This window comes from Chelon labrosus (assembly GCF_963514085.1).
Source record: "Chelon labrosus genome assembly, chromosome: 9".
Lineage (NCBI taxonomy): Eukaryota > Metazoa > Chordata > Actinopteri > Mugiliformes > Mugilidae > Chelon > Chelon labrosus.
Window position 1 is genome coordinate 10148379 of NC_140359.1, and position 22762 is coordinate 10171140.

Below are 22762 nucleotides of genomic sequence, written 5' to 3' on the forward strand. Positions count from 1 at the left end.
GGATGTTTCATCTCTTTGAGGCCTCCATAATCCCAGCAGATTTGCAGCAGTCCCTGTCGCCAGCCTGCAGATTGACCTAGATTAAAGATAGCCCCACATGTGAGAACTCTCTCGTATTATACAGATAACATTCCCACAGACTGCACTTGTGTCAGTTGATGACCTAAAATGAGGCTTTATTTTTTATCACATACTGTAAGTAAAAGTACTTCAGAAAATGTTTATTGTGTAGTCTTTATTAATTCCAGTTTGTTTGCATGTTTTACATAGGAAACCAATGGCCTTAAACATGTTGTAATCAATACAGACTGATTTCCAAAGCTAAACTAGTCCGTCTGAATGGTTTAGTTTTATTTATATGTCTGTTATAAAATTATATAGGACTTCATGCTTTTGAATTATTAAACCAAAACCCTAACTTGGAATAGAATGTAAAATAGGAGGCATTTTGGCATAGTTTCAAAAAGGAGTTTGGTTCAAGAGAGTTTTGTACAACCTTGCACAGTTTGCAAACTATCGTCTGGTAAACTTTTGTCACAGTTATGCTTTTGATGTCAACTACTGTGGTGCTTTTTCTAAGCTGAACGTTCTCTCACCTCTTTCTCTGTCTTTTTTTTTTATGCCAAGAGGCACAGTTATAAATAATCCAGTTCTTTTCTTACTTCTGAATAGTATTGTACTCTATACTTGCACATCAAAGTCTCAAATCCTTCTGTTATGCTGTATGTCTGTGTAAAATACAAAAGATGAAAAAAAAATAAATGTTTTGAAGCAGCATTTGCAAAAATTGTTACATTTTCCAATTGCATCTTGGAGAACCACATACAGTACGACACAAGTAATATCTAGTCTGTGTCTAGTCCAAAGTATAGAATAAGAAACAGAATAAAGTAAATATCCTTGTTCACAACAAAATGAAATAATTCATCATCTTCATTCATTCATCTTCTGTAACTGCTTGTCCTATGAAGGGTTATGGGGGGTCAGGAGCCTATCCCAGCTGTCATTGGTGAGGTCAAGCTGAAATAGTGTATATTATGAATATATTCAACCAAATCTTCTTTTACTATGTCCTGCCTGTAAGTTAATTCTTGTCCATACAGCTGTTGTAAACAGATTCAGAGTATCTTATACCATCCAGTTACCTGCTCCCAGTCTACTTAACGGTATTCTGGTCTTAAGTATACACTTGTCCAATGTCTGGACATTATTTGCTGCTAAATACAGACCCATAATAACCCTTGTAACCATTTTAAGTTGAGACACAACAGGCAAAAGTATCATAGCTTCATGCACTGGTCAATTTTGAGATTTTGGGCTATTTTGCTTCACATATCTTAAATAGACCAAACTTTATGTTTTGTTAAATCACTTATAGCTGTTATTATTTTGTTCCTAAAAAGAAGAAAAAAAAAAAAGCTGATTTATTTTATGACTGTTATTTTCTCTTTTATGCAGTAGTACCAAACCCCCACCATAAAAATAAACTCAGCAGGAATCTCATTTGCCATCTAAGTAAAACAATAACTTTAAACCTTTACCCAAAGTTTTGCTTCCTGTCCTGGGTGCTGCTTCCTTCAAGATTTACTTGAATGCAGTAATGGACGTTGACTCAGACAAAACATTACTCAGAAAAACTTTAAAAAAACAAATGTCTCAATGTAAGTGAACTACGTTTCCTGATGATATCTATTGGTTGCTTCCTTTTTGTTTTGCTATATTCACTAGTAGCGCCTCCCCTTGATTAAAAAAAAAATATATATGTGCAGTGTAAGTGATTTTATTATCTTGCAGGAAGTACAACCTATAGGCTATATAATCATGATTAACATGACTCGATGCTGTGGTTATGAATTCTTTGTCAAGCAATATTCTTCCCTGCCATCTGTGGCTGCTAGTTTAAAGAACTTAAGACTAACTTCAATTACATGCTTGATGACACAAATGTTTAACTAACCCATGTTAGGGATTAACCTCCAGTCATGAGCTGTCTCCTAATTGAATAAAATGACAGATCAGGTGTTCATTCAGGACGTATTAGTGAGAGGTCAGAGTGTTGATAGTAAAGTGATTAGAAATGCTAATCAGGTCAAATTTGTTACTCTCTATTAGAACCAGATTACACAACTGAGCTCATGACATCTGAAATTAGCTCAGCAAAAAAAGCCTAAAGTGTGGCATGCAAACACAAAAATGGCTTAACTCGAAATTATGGACAGTATGTTGAATTTTAATCTTGGTACACAAATGAGGATGTACTGAAAGACTATATCAGAGGGACGGAACTAAAGGTCTGAAGTGAGATTCAGCTGAGCATGATTCCTCTGAATCCTGCAAGCTCTTACGTTTCCATGGGAACTCCCCACCCTTGCCAGATAGCATACAAACAACGACAAGGACGTCTCTATCTTTCACATTATTGGCGTGACATTCAAGGTTGTTCAAGCCGTCCGTTTACTTTGAACCATGTGATTCCTTCCTTGTCAATGCTACCTTCCACCTGCTACCTACCTCTTCCTTTTACATTTACACAGTGAGACATAGTTAATTTAACATTAATGAGATATGTAGTGGTAACAGTTGTAGTATACTGTCATAAGTGCACACAATAATGTAGACTTATAGAAACATTAGTAATTTAGGAATGCGCAAGGTGTAATTGTTGCCAACAATACTCATACAGAGCTGTGTTGTCTTTCACAAAAGTACCTTTTGATTAAATACATTTACACCTCCAGGCATTTACTTTCTCCTCTGATTCACGCCTCTAGAATGAGAGAGCAAGGAACTGCTGCGTAGCCTCGTATGGCTTTTTGCAGGAGTGGAGTCCGTGTTGAAGTGGAGGGTTTGAAGGTGCAGGGACGAGGGGGAGGCAGACACATGATCCTCTGACCTGGATGACTCCAAACTACTTTCTCCACCTCTCGCTGCCTTTCTTCTGTTACTGTGTCCCAGCCATGCTGCACTGCTGCTCTGCCTGTGGAACAAAGAAGAAGAAGGAATGGAAACACAGTATTACTCATGTGTGCTGCTTGTGTTAGAACATAACACTTTTCTTAACAAATCTAAAAATACTTACAACTGACTCTTCTGCATTTGTGTTGGGTGATTTTGTTGTGTTACTGTTGGGGTGCTGGATGGAGATAAACTCCATGTCTGCAGAGGTGAGGCTTCCTATATTTAAAAATGTATATATACAGTCAATAACCCAGATAACATCTGTATAAGCATGTAGGTGAGAAATGTACAACTAATGTATAGTTATCATATATTTTCACATTTTACAGCATTATTAAATTCCTACCCTGATGGCGTTATGTTGTGCTCTTTCCCCCAGTTTCTCAAGACTTCTGTGTAGGGCAGTATTTTCCTGCTCCAGAACCTTTATGCGAATGCTATTTGCCTGCATTTGTTGCTCCATATCCAGAAGCACATTACCTGTACCTTGTTTGCAAGACATACAGCAAGTAGTAACTCAACATAAGTACAGTACAAATAAATGACAAGTGGAAGAACGGAAACACGCTATACCTTTCCAGGTAATGGCTGTGGAATTATTTTCATAACATTACTCTAAATAAGAATTTTATTGCTGTCTCTGCTATGTACAGTACAGTGCAGGTGCACAGGGACACCTATGTAGAGTTTATTTTTTTTACACTCTTTTCTAAAGAAACAGCAGCCACGGCTGGATGGTGCTCTACAGCAGTGTAAACAACATCAAACTAGTTTATGTGCATACATGCAGGTGATGTCAGTCGGTGGATGATTCATAAATGCCTACTCTGTGGTTGGGCCTGAGCCAGTGGAGTGAGCTCTGGGAAAGCCACCAACAGTCGCTCCCTCTCCTTTAATCCTTGCACGTATTCCTTCTGCTCGACTACACACTTTTTCAGCTCGTCCACCTGTGTTTCAAGTGTCTGCTTCTCCTTTTCAAGCCCTAAATACAAGTCCTGAAGAAGAAGAAAAACACATAAGGGCATATGCTGCTAGTCTTGTGTATTATGGGTATTTCTATTGGTAATTGGCATTTAAGTACCTGCTGCTGATTGAGCTGAGCTTGTAGTTGTTCTTTCTCTTCTGACATTTGTTGCAGCCTATTGTGTAGGCTGATCTGTCGTTCCTCTCTCTCTCCCAGTTGCCTCTGTAGCTCTTCACACTCTTCGTCCAGAGCATCGACTCTCTCTAGCAAACATTTCTGCTTTGCCTGCATTGACTGAATGCACAATAAAAATAAATCAATTTAATTGCTGTTGCGTGACATATTTGTGTGTGACCATAAATGTCTCGAGCAGAAAGTGACAAATAATCCAGTGCTCTGACGCTGACCTCTTGTTGTCGGAAAGCACTCTGGTACTTGGCGCTCTCTTTGTCAAGAAGAAGTTGAGTGTCAGAGATCTGGCTCTCTAACTGCTGGATCCTGTTTTGCAGTTTACAACAAGCCTCACCCTCTGCTTGCAAGGTCTTCACCTTGTCTTGCAGCGCATTCTTTTCACATTCTGTCACGGGAAAAAAATATCCATTTACACCATAACAGTTGACTTCATGTGCAAAACTTGAATGGCAAGTCCTCACCAAGTGCTTGTAAAGCTTCTTGCAAAAATGCTACTTTTTCCTTTAGGCTGGCTTTAGTCTCCTCCAAGGACAAAGCGTCTGTTAAAAGAAAGAATATGTATAAAATGTCAGTGATTTTTCAGCATGTTTATTTTTTAGTTTGCTCACCTCTCCTAAGTTGTTGTTGCTCCTCAAGTAGTCTTTGTTCTGTTTCTTTCATGGATCTCTGTGCTTTGTGCAGTGAAAACTCCAGCTGGACTATGTTTGCTTGATGTTTTTCTATTTGTTGTTTGACCTCTTTCTGCACTTTTTCCAGCTGGGCTCTGGATCTGTCCCTTTCTGTTTCTACTGCAGTAAGTCGATCCTTAAGAGGCTGTACTGTACCTCGCACATCCTGAACATGTTTTGCCAGCCGGCGCATGTCCCTGAGTTGCTCGTTGGCCCACTGACCAACATCACCTGCTGTCATGTGTCCCAGCTCCAGTGTGTCCTCCACAGCTGCTAAGAGAGGCTGCAGAGATGAGGGCAGGCCCTCACTGTGTAACAGATCTACTAAAGCATCTCCTGTCTTTCTCAAAATGGACTGCACTTGATGACAGGCATCACAGGGTATGAGGGATGATTCAAATGTTTGGCAGCCTGCATTATGGCTTTCAACTGCAGGATGGCTCGGGATGTTGTCGGTAGGACTGGAGGCATCATGACTCTGAGGGACAAATTTAAATGAGCTTGTTGAAGACCAGGTCGATAAACAATGTCTGCAAAGATCAGCGCGTGAGCTTATTTGGTTGGAGCCAGGTGTCGTTGCTTCGTCACAGTTAAATGTTTTTGTTGGTTTCCTAACGTCTCTGCAGATCTCCTAAAAGAAGAAGAAACAAAAAATAAAAAAAGAAGTAAGATATATTTGTGAACTGCTCAATCTTCATTATTTTCTCTAAGAAGAAGTAATATGCCTACCTTAATGTTGGCAAATTGAACTAGATTACTCCAATAGTTTCTGACCACAAGACCAACTGAGATGCATCCGTTCTGCTGGGGTTGTTCGCTCCTGTAGCTGCCCCTCATTTGCTCAGCAAAAACACTGCAGCTTTGTAGAAGAAGTAGAAGCCTTGTTCAGGCAGAAGAGGAGAAAAGAAGCGTGTTTAAAGAAGTATTCAAATATTTATTATCTTAACGTTATATATTACCTGTCTATCAGCAGCTCCAGTAAAACAATGTGGGAATGCTGGTTGAATGCGTCCTCCCCATCCATAAAGTCGTACTGCTCCAGCAGAGCTACCATATCCAGATTACAAGAGAGTTTGTCGGGGAACTTCCAGGAGGAGAAGAGGACCGGGCCGGTTCTAGAAAACACGTCCAGAATCGCCCCTTGAAGGTCGACCAGGTCTTTTCGGAGGCTGTCGATACAGTCCTGACGACCCAGCAACTCACTCATGTCTTACAAGCTAGCTTAAAGCTATATTTTTTGTCTGATGCTCAAAGGGAGAAAGGTGTAGCTTGTTGACATCCGATCTCCTTGGAAACCTCAAAAGTTACTCTATGTTCCACAATCCTTTGCGGCGTGTTACCGGAAGTAATACGCGTCCATTGGAGCAACGAAAGCGCGACGGAGTGAGTATTCAACCACTGCAAATATAGGCTTTTTGTACTTCTTATAGATTGCGTTCCTCGCATAATACAATTTTAAAAGGCTGTGTATTAACAGTTGTGCTCACATTGTTCGGTGTTTGCAGGTAAATTCCGGTTTGACAAAAAGTCGCAGCCATGCCGCCTGGGCCTGTTCAGATAGTTCAGCCGGAGTCCAACAACAAGGTAATGATACCGCTTTTGCTTAGCTAATGTTAGCCATGTAGCTAACATACTTCTTCTGTCGGCTAACTAGCCATCGGTTTACGCTTTCTTTTACTGTAAAAGTTGTTCATGAATTAGATTTTTTTAATTAACTGTCGTCTGTTTTGAGTAAACGTTAAATCTTGCTAGCATGTAGTTAGCATTGGTGGCTAATTCACCCTCTTAGCCGATACAAGATTGAATATTAGAAGGGAGCTGTAGATCTGTTATTTTTAAAAGATTTACAGTAAAGTATAACAGTTAAGTCTGTTGAGAAATGTTTTAATAAAGAAGTAGTATTTTTCCTTGGTCATGATGCTGGCTTATTTTGCTTTTTCTAAATCTTATTTTAAGTCTTGCATAACACAAATTAACACATGTAAATTCTGTCAGCAGAACGATGCACCAGTGGAAGAAACCCCTGCCACCAAACCCATTGTTGGGATCATATATCCACCTCCTGAAGTTCGAAACATTGTTGACAAGACAGCCAGCTTTGTTGCCAGGTTAGTAACCAAATTTATGTCAGTTATACAGTATATAGCTGCAATCAGGATTTTATGTCTGTGGTGTAACAAATTTCTTGTCATGTCACAGGAATGGACCTGAGTTTGAAGCAAGAATCCGTCAGAATGAGATCAACAATCCAAAGTTTAATTTCCTCAACCCCAATGACCCCTACCATTCCTACTACCGTCACAAGGTCAATGAATTTAAGGAAGGCAAAGCACAAGAACCATCTGCAGCAGTGCCTAAGGTTATGCAGCAGACCATGCAGCAGTCTCAGCAACTTCCACAAAAAGTAAGACGCTGGATTTCAGTGTGCATTTTATCATCGTTTATATCTGGCAGTGTTAACATCTAATAACATCTAATACTCTATCAACAGGTGCAGTCACAGGTCATTCAGGAGACAGTGGTCCCCAAAGAACCACCGCCTGAGTTTGAGTTCATTGCAGATCCTCCATCAATCTCGGCGTTTGATTTGGACGTAGTCAAGCTCACTGCCCAGTTTGTTGCTCGCAATGGCCGCCAATTTCTCACACAGCTCATGCAGAAAGAGCAGAGAAACTACCAGTTTGATTTTTTGCGTCCACAGCACAGCCTCTTCAACTACTTCACCAAACTGGTTGAGCAGTACACTAAGGTGACCAAAAAAATTAACCCTGTCTGAAATTTTTGGTGTTTGTTTGGGTGGTGATGTTAAACTGTATTTTGACTTTCTACCTTCAGATTTTGATTCCTCCCAAAGGCTTACTGACCAAACTCAAGAGAGAGGCTGAGAACCCAAGAGAGGTTATGGACCAGGTAATTTCTTTTATTTGCGACTGTTTCTTAGAATAAGGATTAAGTAACATGTTGCCCGTATTAATCATCTGTCTTATTCCACAACCAGGTGAGGTACCGTGTTGAGTGGGCAAAGTTCCAGGAGCGTGAGAGAAAGAAGGAGGAAGAGGAAAGGGAGAAAGAACGAGTGGCATATGCCCAAATTGATTGGCATGACTTTGTAGTGGTTGAGACAGTGGATTTCCAGCCTAATGAACAAGGTAATTTAACTGCTATAACTATAAAGTGTAAACAATAAATCCCCTAAATATAGCTTCATGTATCCTAAATCATGCATCTTTTTTTGGTACCTCTCTTCCCCCAGGCCACTTCCCCCCACCCACCACACCAGAGGAACTTGGCGCTCGAATCCTAATCCAAGAGCGCTACGAGAAGTATGGCGAGAGTGAGGAAGTGGAGATGGAGGTTGAAAGTGAGGACGAAGACGACGAGCGGGAGGATAGGCGTGAAGGCCAAGCTTCACAACCTGATCAAGACACACAAGTGCAGGACATGGATGAGGTTAGAATTGATGAAGTAGTTGATTCCTGTGCTGCGAATCTTTGTGGAATATAATTTCCATTAATCTCAACACATATTCCCCCTGAGCACCCACGTTTACTTTCCCTCTGCTGGAAGAGAAGTAAACGAACAATAATTTCTGGTAACATTGTATTCTTCTGCTGTTTTTTTTTTTTCAGGGATCTGATGATGATGATGATGGCATGAAGGCGCCACTACCACCAGACAACCCGATGCCTCCCCCACTGCCACCAACTCCAGACCATGTCATTATTCGCAAAGACTACGACCCCAAAGGTAACAGGACTCCTTAGATGAGAGAATACTAAATCCATAACATTACTATGTATGGTGTGTGTTAATCTCATGCTATCATTTCCTCACAGCTTCTAGGCCTCAGCTCCCAGTTGCAGTTTCAGATGAATACCTCATCTCCCCAATTACTGGTGAGAAGATTCCAGCCAGTAAGATGCAGGAGCACATGCGTATTGGTCTGCTGGACCCACGCTGGTTGGAGCAAAGAGACCGCAGCATCAGAGAGAGACAGACAGAGGATGAAGTCTATGCTCCTGGTTTGGATATCGAGAGTAGCTTGAAACAGCTGGCTGAGAGGCGTACCGATATCTTTGGTGTGGAAGAGACGGCCATTGGTAAAAAGATTGGTGAAGAAGAAATCCAGAAGCCAGAGGAGAAGGTGAGAACTGTTGTGGTTTATAAGACTTTCTTTGATGATTCAGATTGAGCCAGAGGAGTTTTAATCCTCATAGTTTATATGAAACTTGGTTTGTTTACATTAATGTTTTTGTGTCTTTTAACTTATTCCCTCAACAGGTTACCTGGGATGGTCATTCAGGAAGCATGGCTCGTACACAGCAGGCAGCACAGGCCAACATCACCCTGCAAGAGCAGATCGAAGCTATTCACAAAGCCAAAGGACTGGTTGGAGAGGATGACACCAAAGAGAAAATTGGCCCAAGCAAGCCATCTGATGTTCATCACCAGCCTCCCATCCCTTCCTCTGCCTCCAGTATGCCTAAACCTAGTCCTCCTATCACATCTATACCTCGCCCACCTGTCTCTGTGAGTTACTAGCTTTATAAAGGATTTATTCTTCATAACTCTTGATTGTGCATATATACCTCATAATCCACTAATTTTCTTATTACACAGATGGCCCCTCCAGTGCGCACCACTCTTTTGTCTGCTGTACCTGTAATTCCAAGGCCACCTGTATCTCCTGTGGTGCGTCTTGCACCAGGTCAGGTTATAGCTCAAATGCCACCCATGATTCCTGCCCCCCGCATCAATGTTGTTCCTATGCCGCCATCTGCATCCCACATCATGGCACCCAGACCACCTCCCATGGTTGTTCCAACCGGTAAGATGAATGCTTCCAAACACCTGTCAGTAATACTTTAGAATAAATATTCTTCACATGTGAAATTAATACTTCTTTTCTGCAAATCTGGTACCAGAACATTTCTCACCTTCTTTATTTCAGACATTTAAGTTAAATGACCTCTTTCTTCTTCCAGCATTTGTCCCCGCTCCTCCAGTACCACAGCCACCAAGCTCTGCTCCAGCTCCACCTTCCCATCCACCCCCACCTCATGAGGATGAGCCGGCCACCAAGAAGATGAAGACAGAAGACAACCTTATTCCAGAGGAGGAGTTCCTTCGTAGAAACAAGGTTTGTTAGATCAGTGATGTGTTGGAAATATGTTGCACTACATTCATTTCCTATACTAAGACACAGTCTTTGACCAGCATGCAGAGAAAATACAGGCACCTAATGGTTGGGAATGTCATTAATGTTTGTGACCGCGGTATTAAATAAAACCAGTATTTTCTGTTTTATTAGCTGAAGAACACACAGCAAACCGCTAAACATGGTGGAATTACTGACTGCATCTGTAACATCTAGGTTTATACCACTCCCTTATTTTATCTAAACTTGGGCTGTGATTTATTTTTTTCCATCTCCAGGGACCAGTGGCAGTTAAAGTGCAGGTGCCGAACATGCAGGATAAGAGTGAATGGAAGCTGAATGGCCAAGTGCTCAATTTCACTGTCCCACTCACAGACCAGGTATGCAAATATTTGATGTACTCGCGTGTACTTAATTCATGAGTTTATTCAAGCGCCCCTGCTGCATTCTAACGGATGTGCAAATGCAATGTCTTCACAGGTGTCTGTCATTAAAGTCAAAATCCATGAAGCTACAGGCATGCCAGCTGGAAAACAGAAGTTGCAGTATGAGGTAAAGTTTTCTTTTAACCTTGTTGAAATATGTCATGTCATCTACATAGATATAAACGACTAACAAATAAATATTGTGGATTTTAGGGCATTTTCATCAAGGATTCCAACTCTCTGGCTTATTACAACATGTGCAACGGTTCAGTCATTCATTTGGCACTGAAGGAGAGAGGTGGAAGAAAGAAGTGAGCCACGCTGCAGGAAAAAGGGGATTTTTTTTGTCTCTCTGCCCTGTCTTGTCATTTTAGTTTGACGGTAATTTTTGAAAGTAAATAACATTTTTCATGCACTTTTGTATGAAGAGCATGTTGTTCTTAAATGTTAAATGAATTATACGCCCACTGACAGGCATGGTTTCACATGATTAGTTCAAATTGTGATTTGTTTGTGATGATATACAGTTGTTGGTAACTTGTAAGAATAAGTAAAGCCCCATCATGTTCTCTCATTTAAATAAAGGAGTTAAAAAAAAAAGCTTTTTGTTGGTGAATAATGATATATAAAGTTTGAAACTGACTAATTACAGTGTGATTAGATAACATGACATGGATTAATGCAGGCCACGTGATGCACAGGCTGCTTAAGGCAACATTTACACTCGCTTGCCAAAACATTAGGTATACTTGTGAAAACAAATAGATGGATACATAGATACTTTATTTATCCGACAGGAAACTGGGTATCCAGTGGCAGCATTGCACAGAGACGGGAGGAATTATTCAGCAAAAAGGGTCAAAAATAAAAGGTCAGACTCTCATCAATACAAGATCTTGGTGAAAAATGAATGCAGCACTGGATGGAAAAAAAAAAATTGTGACATTGCAGAAGCTTATCGAAACAATTCCACAGTGAATGTGTGCTGTAATCAAAGCTAGAGGCGGCCCAACGAAATATTAAGAGTGTGTCACTGTTTGTTTTTGGTGGTGTCCTTTTTTTATGGCCAGGCAGTGTATAAAAGCATGTATAAAGTACAAGTGTGTTCACATGTAAATGCATTCTAACCTAACAGTACTGCAATAAATCTCAGCTTCATGACTTCAGAAGTTCAGTTTATGTTGAACAGCTTAAGAAAGATTGTAATTGAGCTGCTCTTTTGAAGGATGTAGTTAGTGCTGTTACTGACAGCCCCAGAAACTACATAACTACATGGCCAAAACAAACTGCAGTTAAAAACTGAATTGAATTATAACCAAAAGTGTACTACAGTTATTATAATTAAGTATAATTAAACACAATAGCACTACAAATCGCAGCCTCCAAAATGAAAACACAGTTTTATACAGTTAAACAAATGCTGAATATAAGACTTAGTGGAAGACTGTTTCAACGCATTCGTTGTACCTAATGAAATGACAATTGAGTGTAGAAGGCCGAGCTAAAACAATACAAGTGGTGCGGTCATACAGTATTACAGATGACCAATAGGGGTCGCCATAACATTACGACGGTAATCAACACAGGACGGCAGGCTGGGTTGTTGCTGGTGGAGACAGAAAGAAATCTGTCCAGCAAACTCGGAATGACAGGACAGCGCACCAAGACACCGTTAGATGAGGACATAATGAACTAGTCTTGTAACCAGCAGACGTAGTTAGTAAGTACCTAACTGGGGAAACTGAGATGATAATGTAGTTTGTTGTAAGTCTGAGTTTAGGAGTGAGTTTAGAAATAGTTTTGGACTGTGTTGGCACGAGCCGTTAAGGCTAACTTTACGTTAGCTAGTCACCGTTAGCTAGCTAATGTTAAATCGAAATAAGCATTAACCTAGCCAGCTGATACATAAGCTCTTTAATGTGGCCTGACAGTTGAAGCGCAAAGTTAGGTAATTTCTACATACAGAACAATAGTTGGAAAGTTTAACCCGCGTAGGGAAATCATGGCGTCGATGCAGTTTGAGTCGACAACATATGCAGAAGAGCAGATTTGACTTCGAGCTGTCAACAAGCTCGCTGACGTTAGCTATACTGGCTAGCCAGTTAGCTCTCTTGCTACCATGGCCAAGATAGAGAACGGCCGTCAATCAGTGGACACAAGGAGTATCAGGACTATTAGCAGCAGCCACATTGACGACGAGAGCTCTTTTGGATCCGACTCAGAGATCAACGGCTTCACCAGCGACAGACAGACCGATAAATATGGATTTATTGGTGGGGCTCAGCAGCACTCGGAGGCGTCGTAAGTTTGTTTTAACTGTTCCAGTGATTCATTCTCACGGACTTCATCTGTGTTGTTGTTTCAATGAAGTCTCGGCTAAAAATAATACGTGGGTGGTATTAAATTTGCAGTCAAAGCTGGATAATGGTAGGGATCTAGAAATGCAAGTTGTGTTGGTGTTGTTGTCGGGGCTCCTCTGAACAACTGAGCTCCCAACCAGCTGCGTGGCACATTCATTTTGTATGCCTCCCTCATTGTGGCAAATGTCAACGCAAGATGCATGAAGGTAGAACGTAAAGGATTGTTTTTTTTTTTCCATAATATACAGTTTAACCTTTATTTTATATAAATATTATTTGCCACTCACACTTTATTTGCGAGGGGGAGCTAAATGGAGGAGTTCTCACTGTCTGGTTGGTCTGAATTAATTTATTCATGGAGGCAAGACACAGATTTTTTTTTTTTTTTCCTCCTTTTCTTTTTTTACTGTCGGCCTTAAAGCACACATGACACCACTGAAATAGTGGAAGGAGAGGGTGAAAGTTGTGCCAAGCACCGGCTGCCTGGGAGTTTCCTGTTTTCTGAAGTTTTGGCAGACTTGAAGCCACAGCTCTGGTGCCCCATTACTAGAGGGGCCTCTTTTGGCTCAGTTTTAGTCACAGACCCGGAGTTTAACTTGCACTTTTTTTGGCAATGAAGGTAACTTATACTCATTCAACGTTTTTTTTGGGAGCTGAATTCAGAGTGTAACATCTTGTACTGATCCACAACAAATAGCTTACACTTTTAATTGAAAGATGGTTGTCCTAAATTAAAAAAAAAAACGCTCTTTGAAGACGTGAAGCCTACAATTACAGGCTTGTGCCTATGAGATAATTACATACCTTGGTAAAGCATCTAGACCACGTTCATAATGTAGCTTGGATTTGCTTACGTTTTTCTTTTCCTGCTGGAGTCCTATTTTATTTTTTTTTGCCTTTAAATGTTTTGAGGTTAAATTACATCATAAAGCAGACAAAGCCTGACTGTAGCTCCCTGAGATTGAACAGAATATGTCATTAGATGGGCAACACGTGGGTTTGCATCTTTTATTGTCTCCTCAAAACAAGAACTAGTAGTTCCTATTTTTACTCATTGCACAGTTTACTGACTGCAAATGAGCGATAATCACACATGCAGATCTGATCACACATGCGGCAAGATAAAGTGCCTTTTTTCTTGCAAGTTTGTCTCTTCTGTGTTGTGCTGTCTCAAGGGAATAACCCCTAACAACAGTCTTTTTATGCCTGTGCCAACTGGAGGTTTCTTTCAGACTTAATCAAAATTCTTAGCCTTTTTTTACACCCTGCCCATGCTCTTTTTGCAAAAACAAGAAGCATTAAGGCATTGGTCAGTCTCATTTGGTTTAATCATGATTGAATGTACAAAATATAAAATGTGTCTTTTCCATCTTCTCACCGTTGCACCCGCAGAGCTCAGGATGTGCCTCCTGAGGTGCTCAGGCAAAGGGAGGTGAAGTGGCTGGACATGCTTAGCCACTGGGACAAGTGGATGATCAAGAGATTCAACAAGGTCAGCACCAGGTGTTAACTCAGTAACACAAAATATCAAGTGGCTTGTTCTTATGTCCAACATACTACTATTACGCCTTTGTCTAACGGATTTTAAGCATAGCTCAGATATTGTCACGTTGTCTCCAGGAAGAAGTTTTTAGCCCCAAGTAGTTTTATATACATGATCGAACAATGTACATAACATTGCTCAAGTATTCGATCGCACCAGGAGAAGTCTTAGTGAACACATTGTTTGCTGCTCCACTTGTCTAGCTGGTTCTGCGTGAAGCGCGATTCAGCTCAGCGCTGCAGCTTCATCTCATTTCCATGAGTCAGCGGCAAGCAAGACACAACCCATCCCTTTATTGCACCATGTGCCATGTGACAAATTAATAGTCTCAGATTCAGGGTGGGGCTGTATTGACTTCCTGTGAGACGACTCTGAAATAAAGGTGATGTGAATGATCTGTCTATGTATTTAAAACAGCAAACGTCAAAATAAGCGGCAGGGAGTTTCATTAACCTGTTTTGCAGGTAGGCTTAAAGGCCATTCAGGGAAGGTCAAGCTTTCTAATCCTTTATTATGCTACTTCGATTGATAGGTGTAGTTCAGCAACAACTGTAGTGTCCTTGGGGAAGCGTGCCAGCTTCATATCAGAAAAAAACAAAAAACGCCCAGAAATTAACACTGTTATACTATTTCAGCACAGGGACACTTAAATTTCCCCATCGTGGGATAAATTATCTTATCACTTATCTTATTATACTAATCTGTTGCCTCAACAGCTGCTTGTGACTCTTCAAGGTTATAGCGACGGTGCTTGGAGACGTCACATGAGCTCTGCTAAAGGATGTTTTTAAGCATTTTATTTTTATTGTGATCACAAAAATGGTTTGTTGTGTAATTAACAGGGGGATGTTTCCCATTCACAGAAAAAACAAGCTCAAAGCCATCAGAAGAGAAAAAATTTAAAGGATAATGAGATGGATGACATACGTCTCAGCTTATGTTGGTGTATTGGATTTTATTAATTGATGCGTTGATGTTATTTCTTTAAAAGCTTTTCAGCGGACATATTATATTGTACTTATAAAGCAGCTCCCTTATTTATTTTTTACATCTCTTTGCTTGACAATGCTAATTCAATAATTGCCCTTGAGGGATTAAGTAAAGGTTACTTTGATACTTACTCTTACTTCCCAAACATTATATGACTGCAGCACTTATGAGTTCTCCACCACCCTGGCCAGAAATTATACTGTAGTGGCCAAATTCAAGTGGAAGTCAGTTTTTACTGTATGTTTACAGAGAGCATTTCAGAGTTCACCAGCACTAAATGCGTTTGGTGATCCCAGTTTAACCTGTAATGTGTTAGTGCTATGAAATTAATTTTAAATAAATAACTTTTAATGACGAGATGGGAGAAAATCTGCTGCAGCAGATACTTAAATGTACAGTTTAGAACTACTAACCCACCCCTACGGAAATATAGGGACTATATATACGTGGGCACAGGTTATTTAATTAACCTCTTTATTTAGATTTTTTGGGGTAGAAGAACGTTGTTTTAGTTCTTGTTCATCGTTATATGTTAACACGTCCTCCTAAATGTGAGCTAGTCAGCCTTAAGGACTCCATAGTAAGTGTGTTTCACATAGATTCAAGAAAAGGAACCAATACTACGTGGCAGGTCCACTTACCACCGACTGTACATACTAGATTGCATAACACTTTTCTTGGCTTTTGTCAAGCCATTTCCACACTTGTTTCCTCGGAGTATTATTTATTAGGTGAAACTATTTTCTTTTGGGACTCAGGTGAGGCTTCGGTGCCAGAAAGGAATCCCTCCTGCCCTCCGTGGCCGTGCATGGCTCTACCTGTCAGGGGGGAAGGTGAAGAAAGAGCAAAACCAAGGAAAGTTTCAGGTCAGACAGCTTCCTCTTTCACTTCTTCCTTACAGATTTTTTTTGTGGTGTATTTGGGGCTCATTTCATTTTTAAATTTCATTTGAAATTGATAGTGAAACTGTGGTCACGCACCAGTGGTTGTTTGAGAGCCCTGATGTTTATTGCATAGGGCTGGAGCCAGCTCACTTTTAGTTCAGTCTTTGCTTTTCAAATAAGCTGTTTTACACTAATTTAATATAAATCGTTTAATCCAATAAGTTTTCGTGTTATCACTGAAAGTCTCTGGAAAGCCCATCAGTCTCAGTGTAGTTACTGTGTGGCAAAGACATCTCACATGTCCTCTATGTTTACATGTCAGGAGCTGGACAGTCAGCCAGGCGACCCCAAATGGATTGATGTGATCGAGAAAGACCTCCATCGTCAGTTTCCATTTCATGAGATGTTTGTGTCACGGGGAGGGCACGGGTAAGCTATCTGATGTGATCTGATATTAGACTCTGGAACTCATGGCCATGTCTAGTTTGACATTTAGTTTGTCTTAATGTTGTCTCTGTTTGTGTTTTGACTCGGTGCAGGCAGCAGGACCTGTTCCGTGTTCTCAAGGCCTACACACTCTACAGACCAGAGGAGGGATACTGCCAGGCTCAGGCTCCTATTGCTGCTGTGTTACTTATGCACATGCCTGCTGAGGTACTGCATTCACATTGTATGAGCTGTCTTCTTTGGAATAAATGTGCTGTTTTTAAGTTATTTTGGTATTTAACACTGGCATTCATTGTAAAACTAGAAATCCCATGTTCCTCTTCCTCTTTTAGGAGACTCACTTGTAAATTGCGAAGAAGTCTATTTTAAACTAAACACTGGACACAGTGAACAGATGATGTAATCTGCAGATAAGCCCATGAGCCACTCCAGAGACTGAATAATGAATGAATTTACAAGAGTATGGTTTCTCAGCTCATAATAACATAACATAGCATAGCATTGCAGTCAGGTCTATAATCCCACAGAGTAAGTCCACGTTGTCATCTGTCATCACATTCTGATGCAATCACGAATTTTACTCATTCACTTTAGCATTTCTAGTTGTGGTGTGTGTGGTTGTACATACCAACTACTGATCTGTCACTTTTGACATGCCCGTTTTCTAATGAGACAAATGTCATAAAGATTAAAGACCCACATAACAATTTATAGGAAAAGGTTTGTAAATGAAAACAAACAGCATTGCCACAGAAAAGTTTCTTTATGGCTGAATTAAACAAGTGTAAAATTTTCCAGTGTTATCCAAGTTTCACGTGAACAAAGAGCAGTCCTCTAATATGAACAGCGAGTTTTTCTTTACATCATCTGTATTTGTTTCCACAGGATGCATTCTGGGGACTGGTCCAAATCTGTGAGAAGTATCTCCCTGGCTACTACAGTCCTGGCCTGGTGAGACTGAAACTCATGAAAGCATTATTGAAGACCTCAGCAAGTGTTGAAAATGCTAAAAAGAACATAACTTTTCGGTTACGAAAACAATCATCCACAATAACTAACTGGGCTTTTTGCTGACTACAATAAACTGGAATGTGTTTTTGTTCCCCACGGAGTGTCTGATGCATGAATACTGTAGTTACAGCTTTCTGATGAAACCAGTGGGGCGTTGTCAGTCTTGTCAGACCATAATTTAACATCGGCTTGCCTCCTCAGCTAACTACATAAATAAAGTAGCTTGTGTGATTAATTTAACCTGTCAGTAACTGTCAATATTATTATTTTTATATTAAAAAAAAAAGTTTCCTCGTGGAAATATAGCATGCAGCTTCAAAAGAAGACAGACTCTGGGAAGTAAGGCATAGTGTGAATGTATTTGCAGAAATACGATCCATTTGGACCGGTTTATTTTAAGGGATAAATATCCACATGCATATCAGGTTTCTGTTTTGACAATACACACCACAAGGGTTTCTATTTTCTCTGTTAATGCTTTTCTACCTGTGTCTCTTTCAGGAAGCTATACAGTTAGACGGAGAGATCCTGTATGCTCTTCTGCGACGTGTCTGCCCGCTAGCCTTCCGGCATTTGGAGAAACATAAGATCGAACCGATCCTCTACATGACTGAATGGTTTATGTGTGCCTTCTCCAGGACTCTACCCTGGGCGTCCGTGCTGCGTGTCTGGGACATGTTCCTCTGTGACGGTACCAATTGCACACAGTACTACAGAAAAGAAGTACACAAGAACATTCTCGCACTGCAGCATTCTCACCTAATTCTTCTTCCTCCTTCAGGAGTGAAGATAATCTTTCGCGTGGGGTTGGTTCTGCTTAAGTGCATGCTGGGGACCCGTGAGAAACTGAAGGCCTGTCAGGGCCAGTATGAGACCATGGAGCTCCTCAAGGCCATAGAGTCTCGATACATGCAAGAGGGCTTCCTCGTCCGAGAGGTGAGAACAGAGGAGCAGAGACATGGTGTACTGAGTAGTGATATATCTTTAGCTATTAGGGCATTTTCCAGATCACTTGTCAATAACTATTCACTTTGCAGAAAGGTTAATGAGCAACGTACATTGGTGATTTTGAGAATTTTAATTCCACTAACATTGTAAAATAAGCCTAGAGTTGAATTTGGTCTGTTTATCCAAAAGTTGAATCTTTATCAGGTTCAGTTTTTGATGAGGCACGTGGATAAAAATGTCCATAACCTCAGATATAGTTAATTTTTCTTCATGTTTATCTTTTTCCAGGAGTGATTCTAACTCAAATTAAAGACTTCTCATCTCTTGATGTGTCATGCTTTATCTATACCATGCGCATCAGAGGGAGAATGTTATCTATAAGATCAGAGTAGTTTCCGTGCTTATACAACAGGAAATAGTATTTAAAATGGCAGGCTGCATTGTACAAAAGCAGATAACAGACAGAGAGTTCATAAATGTAGCCACAAGCCCGAGAGCAGAGTCTGAGAGAGTGAATTAAAGTGATTAACCGATATCTTGAGCAGAGTGCTGGTTGTTCAGTGTCTGGTTCCTGTGTGAGTCTCTGTCTACTATAACAATACCCCCTCTTATGTGCAGGGCTGTCTTGACTGTGAGTGACAGTGCATCCACAGCAATCCAAGGCCCTTTGGCATTTACTGACAAAGTTCACATTTTTACCACAGTGGCCGAACATGGCAAGAACCGTACAGTATTTTCCAGCCACGGCAGCCTGTTCTTGTTGCTGTTTGTATGAGTCCGGTTGTGACCTGGTGACGTGTCTTTTCCAGATTCTCGAGGTGCCAGTGACAGCGCGAGATGTGGAAAGAGAGCATCACACCCAGCTCAAGCGCTGGAAGAAGAAGCACGGAGAGCTGAATTTCAAGTCGCCCCCAAGGATGCACGGCGCCCAGCTCATCATGCGGGCTGAGCCACCAAGACGCCAGGACCTGCAGCAGAACCCCACTATTGTACTTGAGGGGCCTCCGTCTCCACCGCAGCTGGTGAAGGGCAAGGAGGAGAGGAAGAGTAAGAAGAAGAAGGAGAGCATAAAAAAATCCCAGCCCGTTGTGGAGGTCCCCAATCCTTACCCTAATCCCTACCCTCTTACCAGTGACCCTCCTCCTCCACCCTCAGATCCACCTGCCCCGCCTCCTGTCATGATTCCAGATGCTGTGCCACAAAACATAACAGACTCACCTCACCAGCAGAAAGCGCCTCCAACAGACCTTTCTCCTGCCAAAGAATCCGCTCTTCAGCGATCCACGCAAAGCCTTAGCAGCACAGAGCAGGATACATACCTGTAGCTCTGCAGCTCTCTCTCTGTTTGTGTGGACAAAGCACCAGCACCCTCCATTCAGCAACCAGCCATTGTTGCCAAAGTCTCTGACTTGCCAGCATTACTATTATTCTACTAAGGGACTATTTTGTATTCATTTTAAACCCAATTTTGCCTACGATATTATTAGCATACACTAAAGCATCATTGCTAGGTGTAGAACTACTTTAACGCTTTTGCCATTCGTCAACTTGAAGCTGCTGTTGCCTCCTCTTAATGCTTGATGCTCTTATTCAGTCTTAGTATTCTTTATGAAAGGGAGACAAGTTACTGAGATACTGGGAGTAAAGTGCTGAAAGGTCTAAATAGGACATAAAGAATAATAAGGTGCCAACGCTTATGCAAATTTGTACGTGTTTCAAATTCAACACTATAGATTTCACTGGTAATACTGCGCAGCGGAAGATGTAAACTGATATAAACTCCTTGTGTTTCAAGCCATTATAGTTCATTATGGGATTTGTTCACTAGAGGGCAGCCTCGTAGTTCCTGCTGCGCTTCCTGTTACATTACTGTTAGTAAACCTGAACACAGCAGGGGTAATTCTGAGACTCACTTTTCTTTACATCTTGTCTTATAATCCTAATTTTGACTCATCTTCTCAAATTATTTAAAGGACAGTTGACATGTTGTGTGTGCGCGCATGCCCTGCTGGTGCACAGATGGTCACCTTTTTTAGAGTCATTTGAGCTGATGTTGTTCAGCTCTGTATAAACTTCTCACTGTGCCAGGCGCTTCCAGCCACTTTGGAGCAGCAGTAATTCATGTTACTTGGGCAACAGAGAGGAGAACACTGGACATTCCTCACTGTATGACACATTCCTGCCTTCTTAAAAGCTCGTCAATTTAAAAGCTGTCTCTTGCCAAACGCAAATAAGCATGATGTACGTTTTCATGCATGCGTTTCCCGTCGACTCTTGGACATTGAGCGAACACAGATCACCTAATGGTGCTGACCTTCCTCTCGACACTGCTCGAGCGGGAGCCACTAAGATGTCGTGTCTATTTTTGTAATATATTTTGCTAGAATTTCCAAAGCAAATTAAGACTGTTCAGAGACCATCTACGACCTGCTACCTGTGACCAAGCTTATCCTGTGTGTATAGTCAGGAAGGTTCATGGGATTTCAAGATCTACTGGGATATTTGAAGCAACTGTCTTGCAAGAACCTGCCTCATTTCTTTGGGAAATATGGAGATTTACATTTGCTATGAGGCTTTTTTTTTCCCCCTCCCTAAACATGACAATCCTTTTTTGTGTCAGTCTGTTTCCAACTTGGGTCACAATCGCAAAGGGAGTTTTGACAAACATGAGCACACGTATGAAATGTGTTTGTGTGTATAATTCTGCATGTGTAGGTCAGTTGTAAAAAGCAGTGGGGATTAAAAGGATGACATTTAACAAGAAGCCACTCCCCTGTACTCAATAGTTTTAAGTCGCTTGTATCACTTTTCACTCATGTTACAGTTTAATTTAATGCTCTTTGTGTAGATATGACATGTTAAAATAACTGTTTTGTAATTTGAAATTTATTTCTCGACATTTATTGCTATATTTTATTGAACGGTTACAGAAACTGCTGAGGACAATAGCAGTCTAGGACAGTCCATTTTAGGTCAACATTTGTAACACTAGGAGAAAAAGGTTAATCTGGAAAGACTGATGGGTATTATTTTACCATTTACTGTAGCCTTATGGAAAAGATGGTTGACGACCACAAGGCATGAGTTTAATGTTAAATTTAGTCTAAAACCAACTTAAAACATGTCTGTTGCATGTCTATAGCAAGGGTCTTCTGACATGTTAAGCTTTCTACCTGTCCGTATGCAGTGTCTTGTGTTCACCAGCAGATGGGGCACCACAGTCATCACTTTGAAATGAGGCAGTGTTTCTCAATGTGTGTGACAAAACAAGATATCTTCATTACTGTACACGTTTATTAATGTTGCACCACATGTAACACGGATCAGCAGTTACCCTAACTACATTTTTGCATAACATGTTCAAACGCGCCACAGCTGAGAGTGACGTGACATCTCTACTTTTGAATAAAGATGTACAAATACATTTGACCATTTTGGCTCGCTGTTTGTTTTTCTTTAAATTTGCCTGGCAACGTAACCTAAAGCTGCTCACTTCTTATTTCTGATCTTTGGGAATTTATTGATATCAGTTCATATGTATCAGTCATTTTCTGTACATTTAAGTAATCTAAAGTTTTGTAATGAGATTCATGCTAACATATAACCAGCTAGTAGCTTAGCCTAGAATACTAGTCTAAAAATCACCACAATTTCTTAGACATTACCTTCACGTGGACAACGTACAACTAATTTCAAAGTAAGTCCGCCCTCATGAACAAATTCAAAGTTACTGTGCGTTTTGTTTTGACTTTATATAGCTGAAGTGAAAAGTACATTTTCAAAATATATGCTTAATCAACTTTCTCCCTTTCTTCACTAAATAGGAAAAGTCTTGATAATAATGGTATTACTGCACTTTTCATCTTAAGTATTATAATAAGGGTTTAGTCTGGAGAAAATATTGATCACTGTAGCAGACTGAATGGCTGATAAAAATACATAAATACATAAAACACATTGTGTTTTTTTTTCAGTTTGGGGTAGAATAAATCCACTGCATTACAGCGACTGTTGCACAAAAACTAGGTTGTGTGCTGAAATATTTCTCAATCTGTGAACTTTAGCTGTATTTTTGTAACTCTAGGCAGAGTCAAGCAAGCTGTTTCTTCAGTGCTTATTAAAAACTAAGCTGACCAGCCATTTATATCAAGATACATAATTATCCTACGGATATGAGGGCAGGACAATCTTCTCATAAGACTTACCGAAAAGGA

At 40.6% G+C, this 22762-nt stretch overlaps 3 protein-coding genes across 4 annotated transcripts; 2 read left to right on the top strand and 1 right to left on the bottom strand.

Moving 5' to 3' along the window:
• Positions 1-1774: 1774 nt before the first annotated feature.
• Positions 1775-6054, bottom strand: ccdc157 (coiled-coil domain containing 157). The gene is made up of 10 exons (XM_084552126.1): positions 5742-6054; positions 5512-5662; positions 4723-5413; positions 4576-4653; positions 4330-4499; positions 4040-4216; positions 3785-3953; positions 3305-3444; positions 3080-3174; positions 1775-2977 (listed from the first exon to the last, which is right to left on the bottom strand). Exons 1-10 carry the CDS (start codon positions 5987-5989, stop codon positions 2743-2745), a joined length of 2154 nt encoding a protein of 717 aa, XP_084408252.1. The 5' UTR covers positions 5990-6054; the 3' UTR covers positions 1775-2742.
• Positions 6055-6126: 72 nt separating this feature from the next.
• Positions 6127-11153, top strand: sf3a1 (splicing factor 3a, subunit 1). 2 transcript variants are annotated; one of them, XM_084550878.1, is made up of 16 exons: positions 6127-6165; positions 6288-6366; positions 6778-6890; positions 6982-7186; positions 7274-7531; positions 7618-7692; positions 7781-7931; positions 8036-8232; positions 8412-8529; positions 8619-8926; positions 9064-9312; positions 9403-9610; positions 9768-9922; positions 10219-10320; positions 10421-10492; positions 10579-11153. In XM_084550878.1, exons 2-16 carry the CDS (start codon positions 6319-6321, stop codon positions 10678-10680), a joined length of 2361 nt encoding a protein of 786 aa, XP_084407004.1. In that variant the 5' UTR covers positions 6127-6165; positions 6288-6318; the 3' UTR covers positions 10681-11153. The 2 variants fall into 2 exon arrangements, with proteins under 2 accessions (XP_084407004.1, XP_084407005.1); XM_084550879.1 differs by having other exon boundaries at positions 6781-6890; positions 10579-11152.
• A 548-nt stretch (positions 11154-11701) lies between these two features.
• LOC311492679 (TBC1 domain family member 10A-like) lies at positions 11702-22052 on the top strand. The gene is made up of 9 exons (XM_084551020.1): positions 11702-12666; positions 14118-14217; positions 16017-16124; positions 16465-16571; positions 16682-16796; positions 17475-17540; positions 18102-18291; positions 18382-18536; positions 19358-22052. The coding sequence occupies exons 1-9, from the start codon at positions 12485-12487 to the stop codon at positions 19871-19873; spliced, it is 1539 nt and encodes a 512-aa protein (XP_084407146.1). The 5' UTR covers positions 11702-12484; the 3' UTR covers positions 19874-22052.
• Positions 22053-22762: the final 710 nt, after the last annotated feature.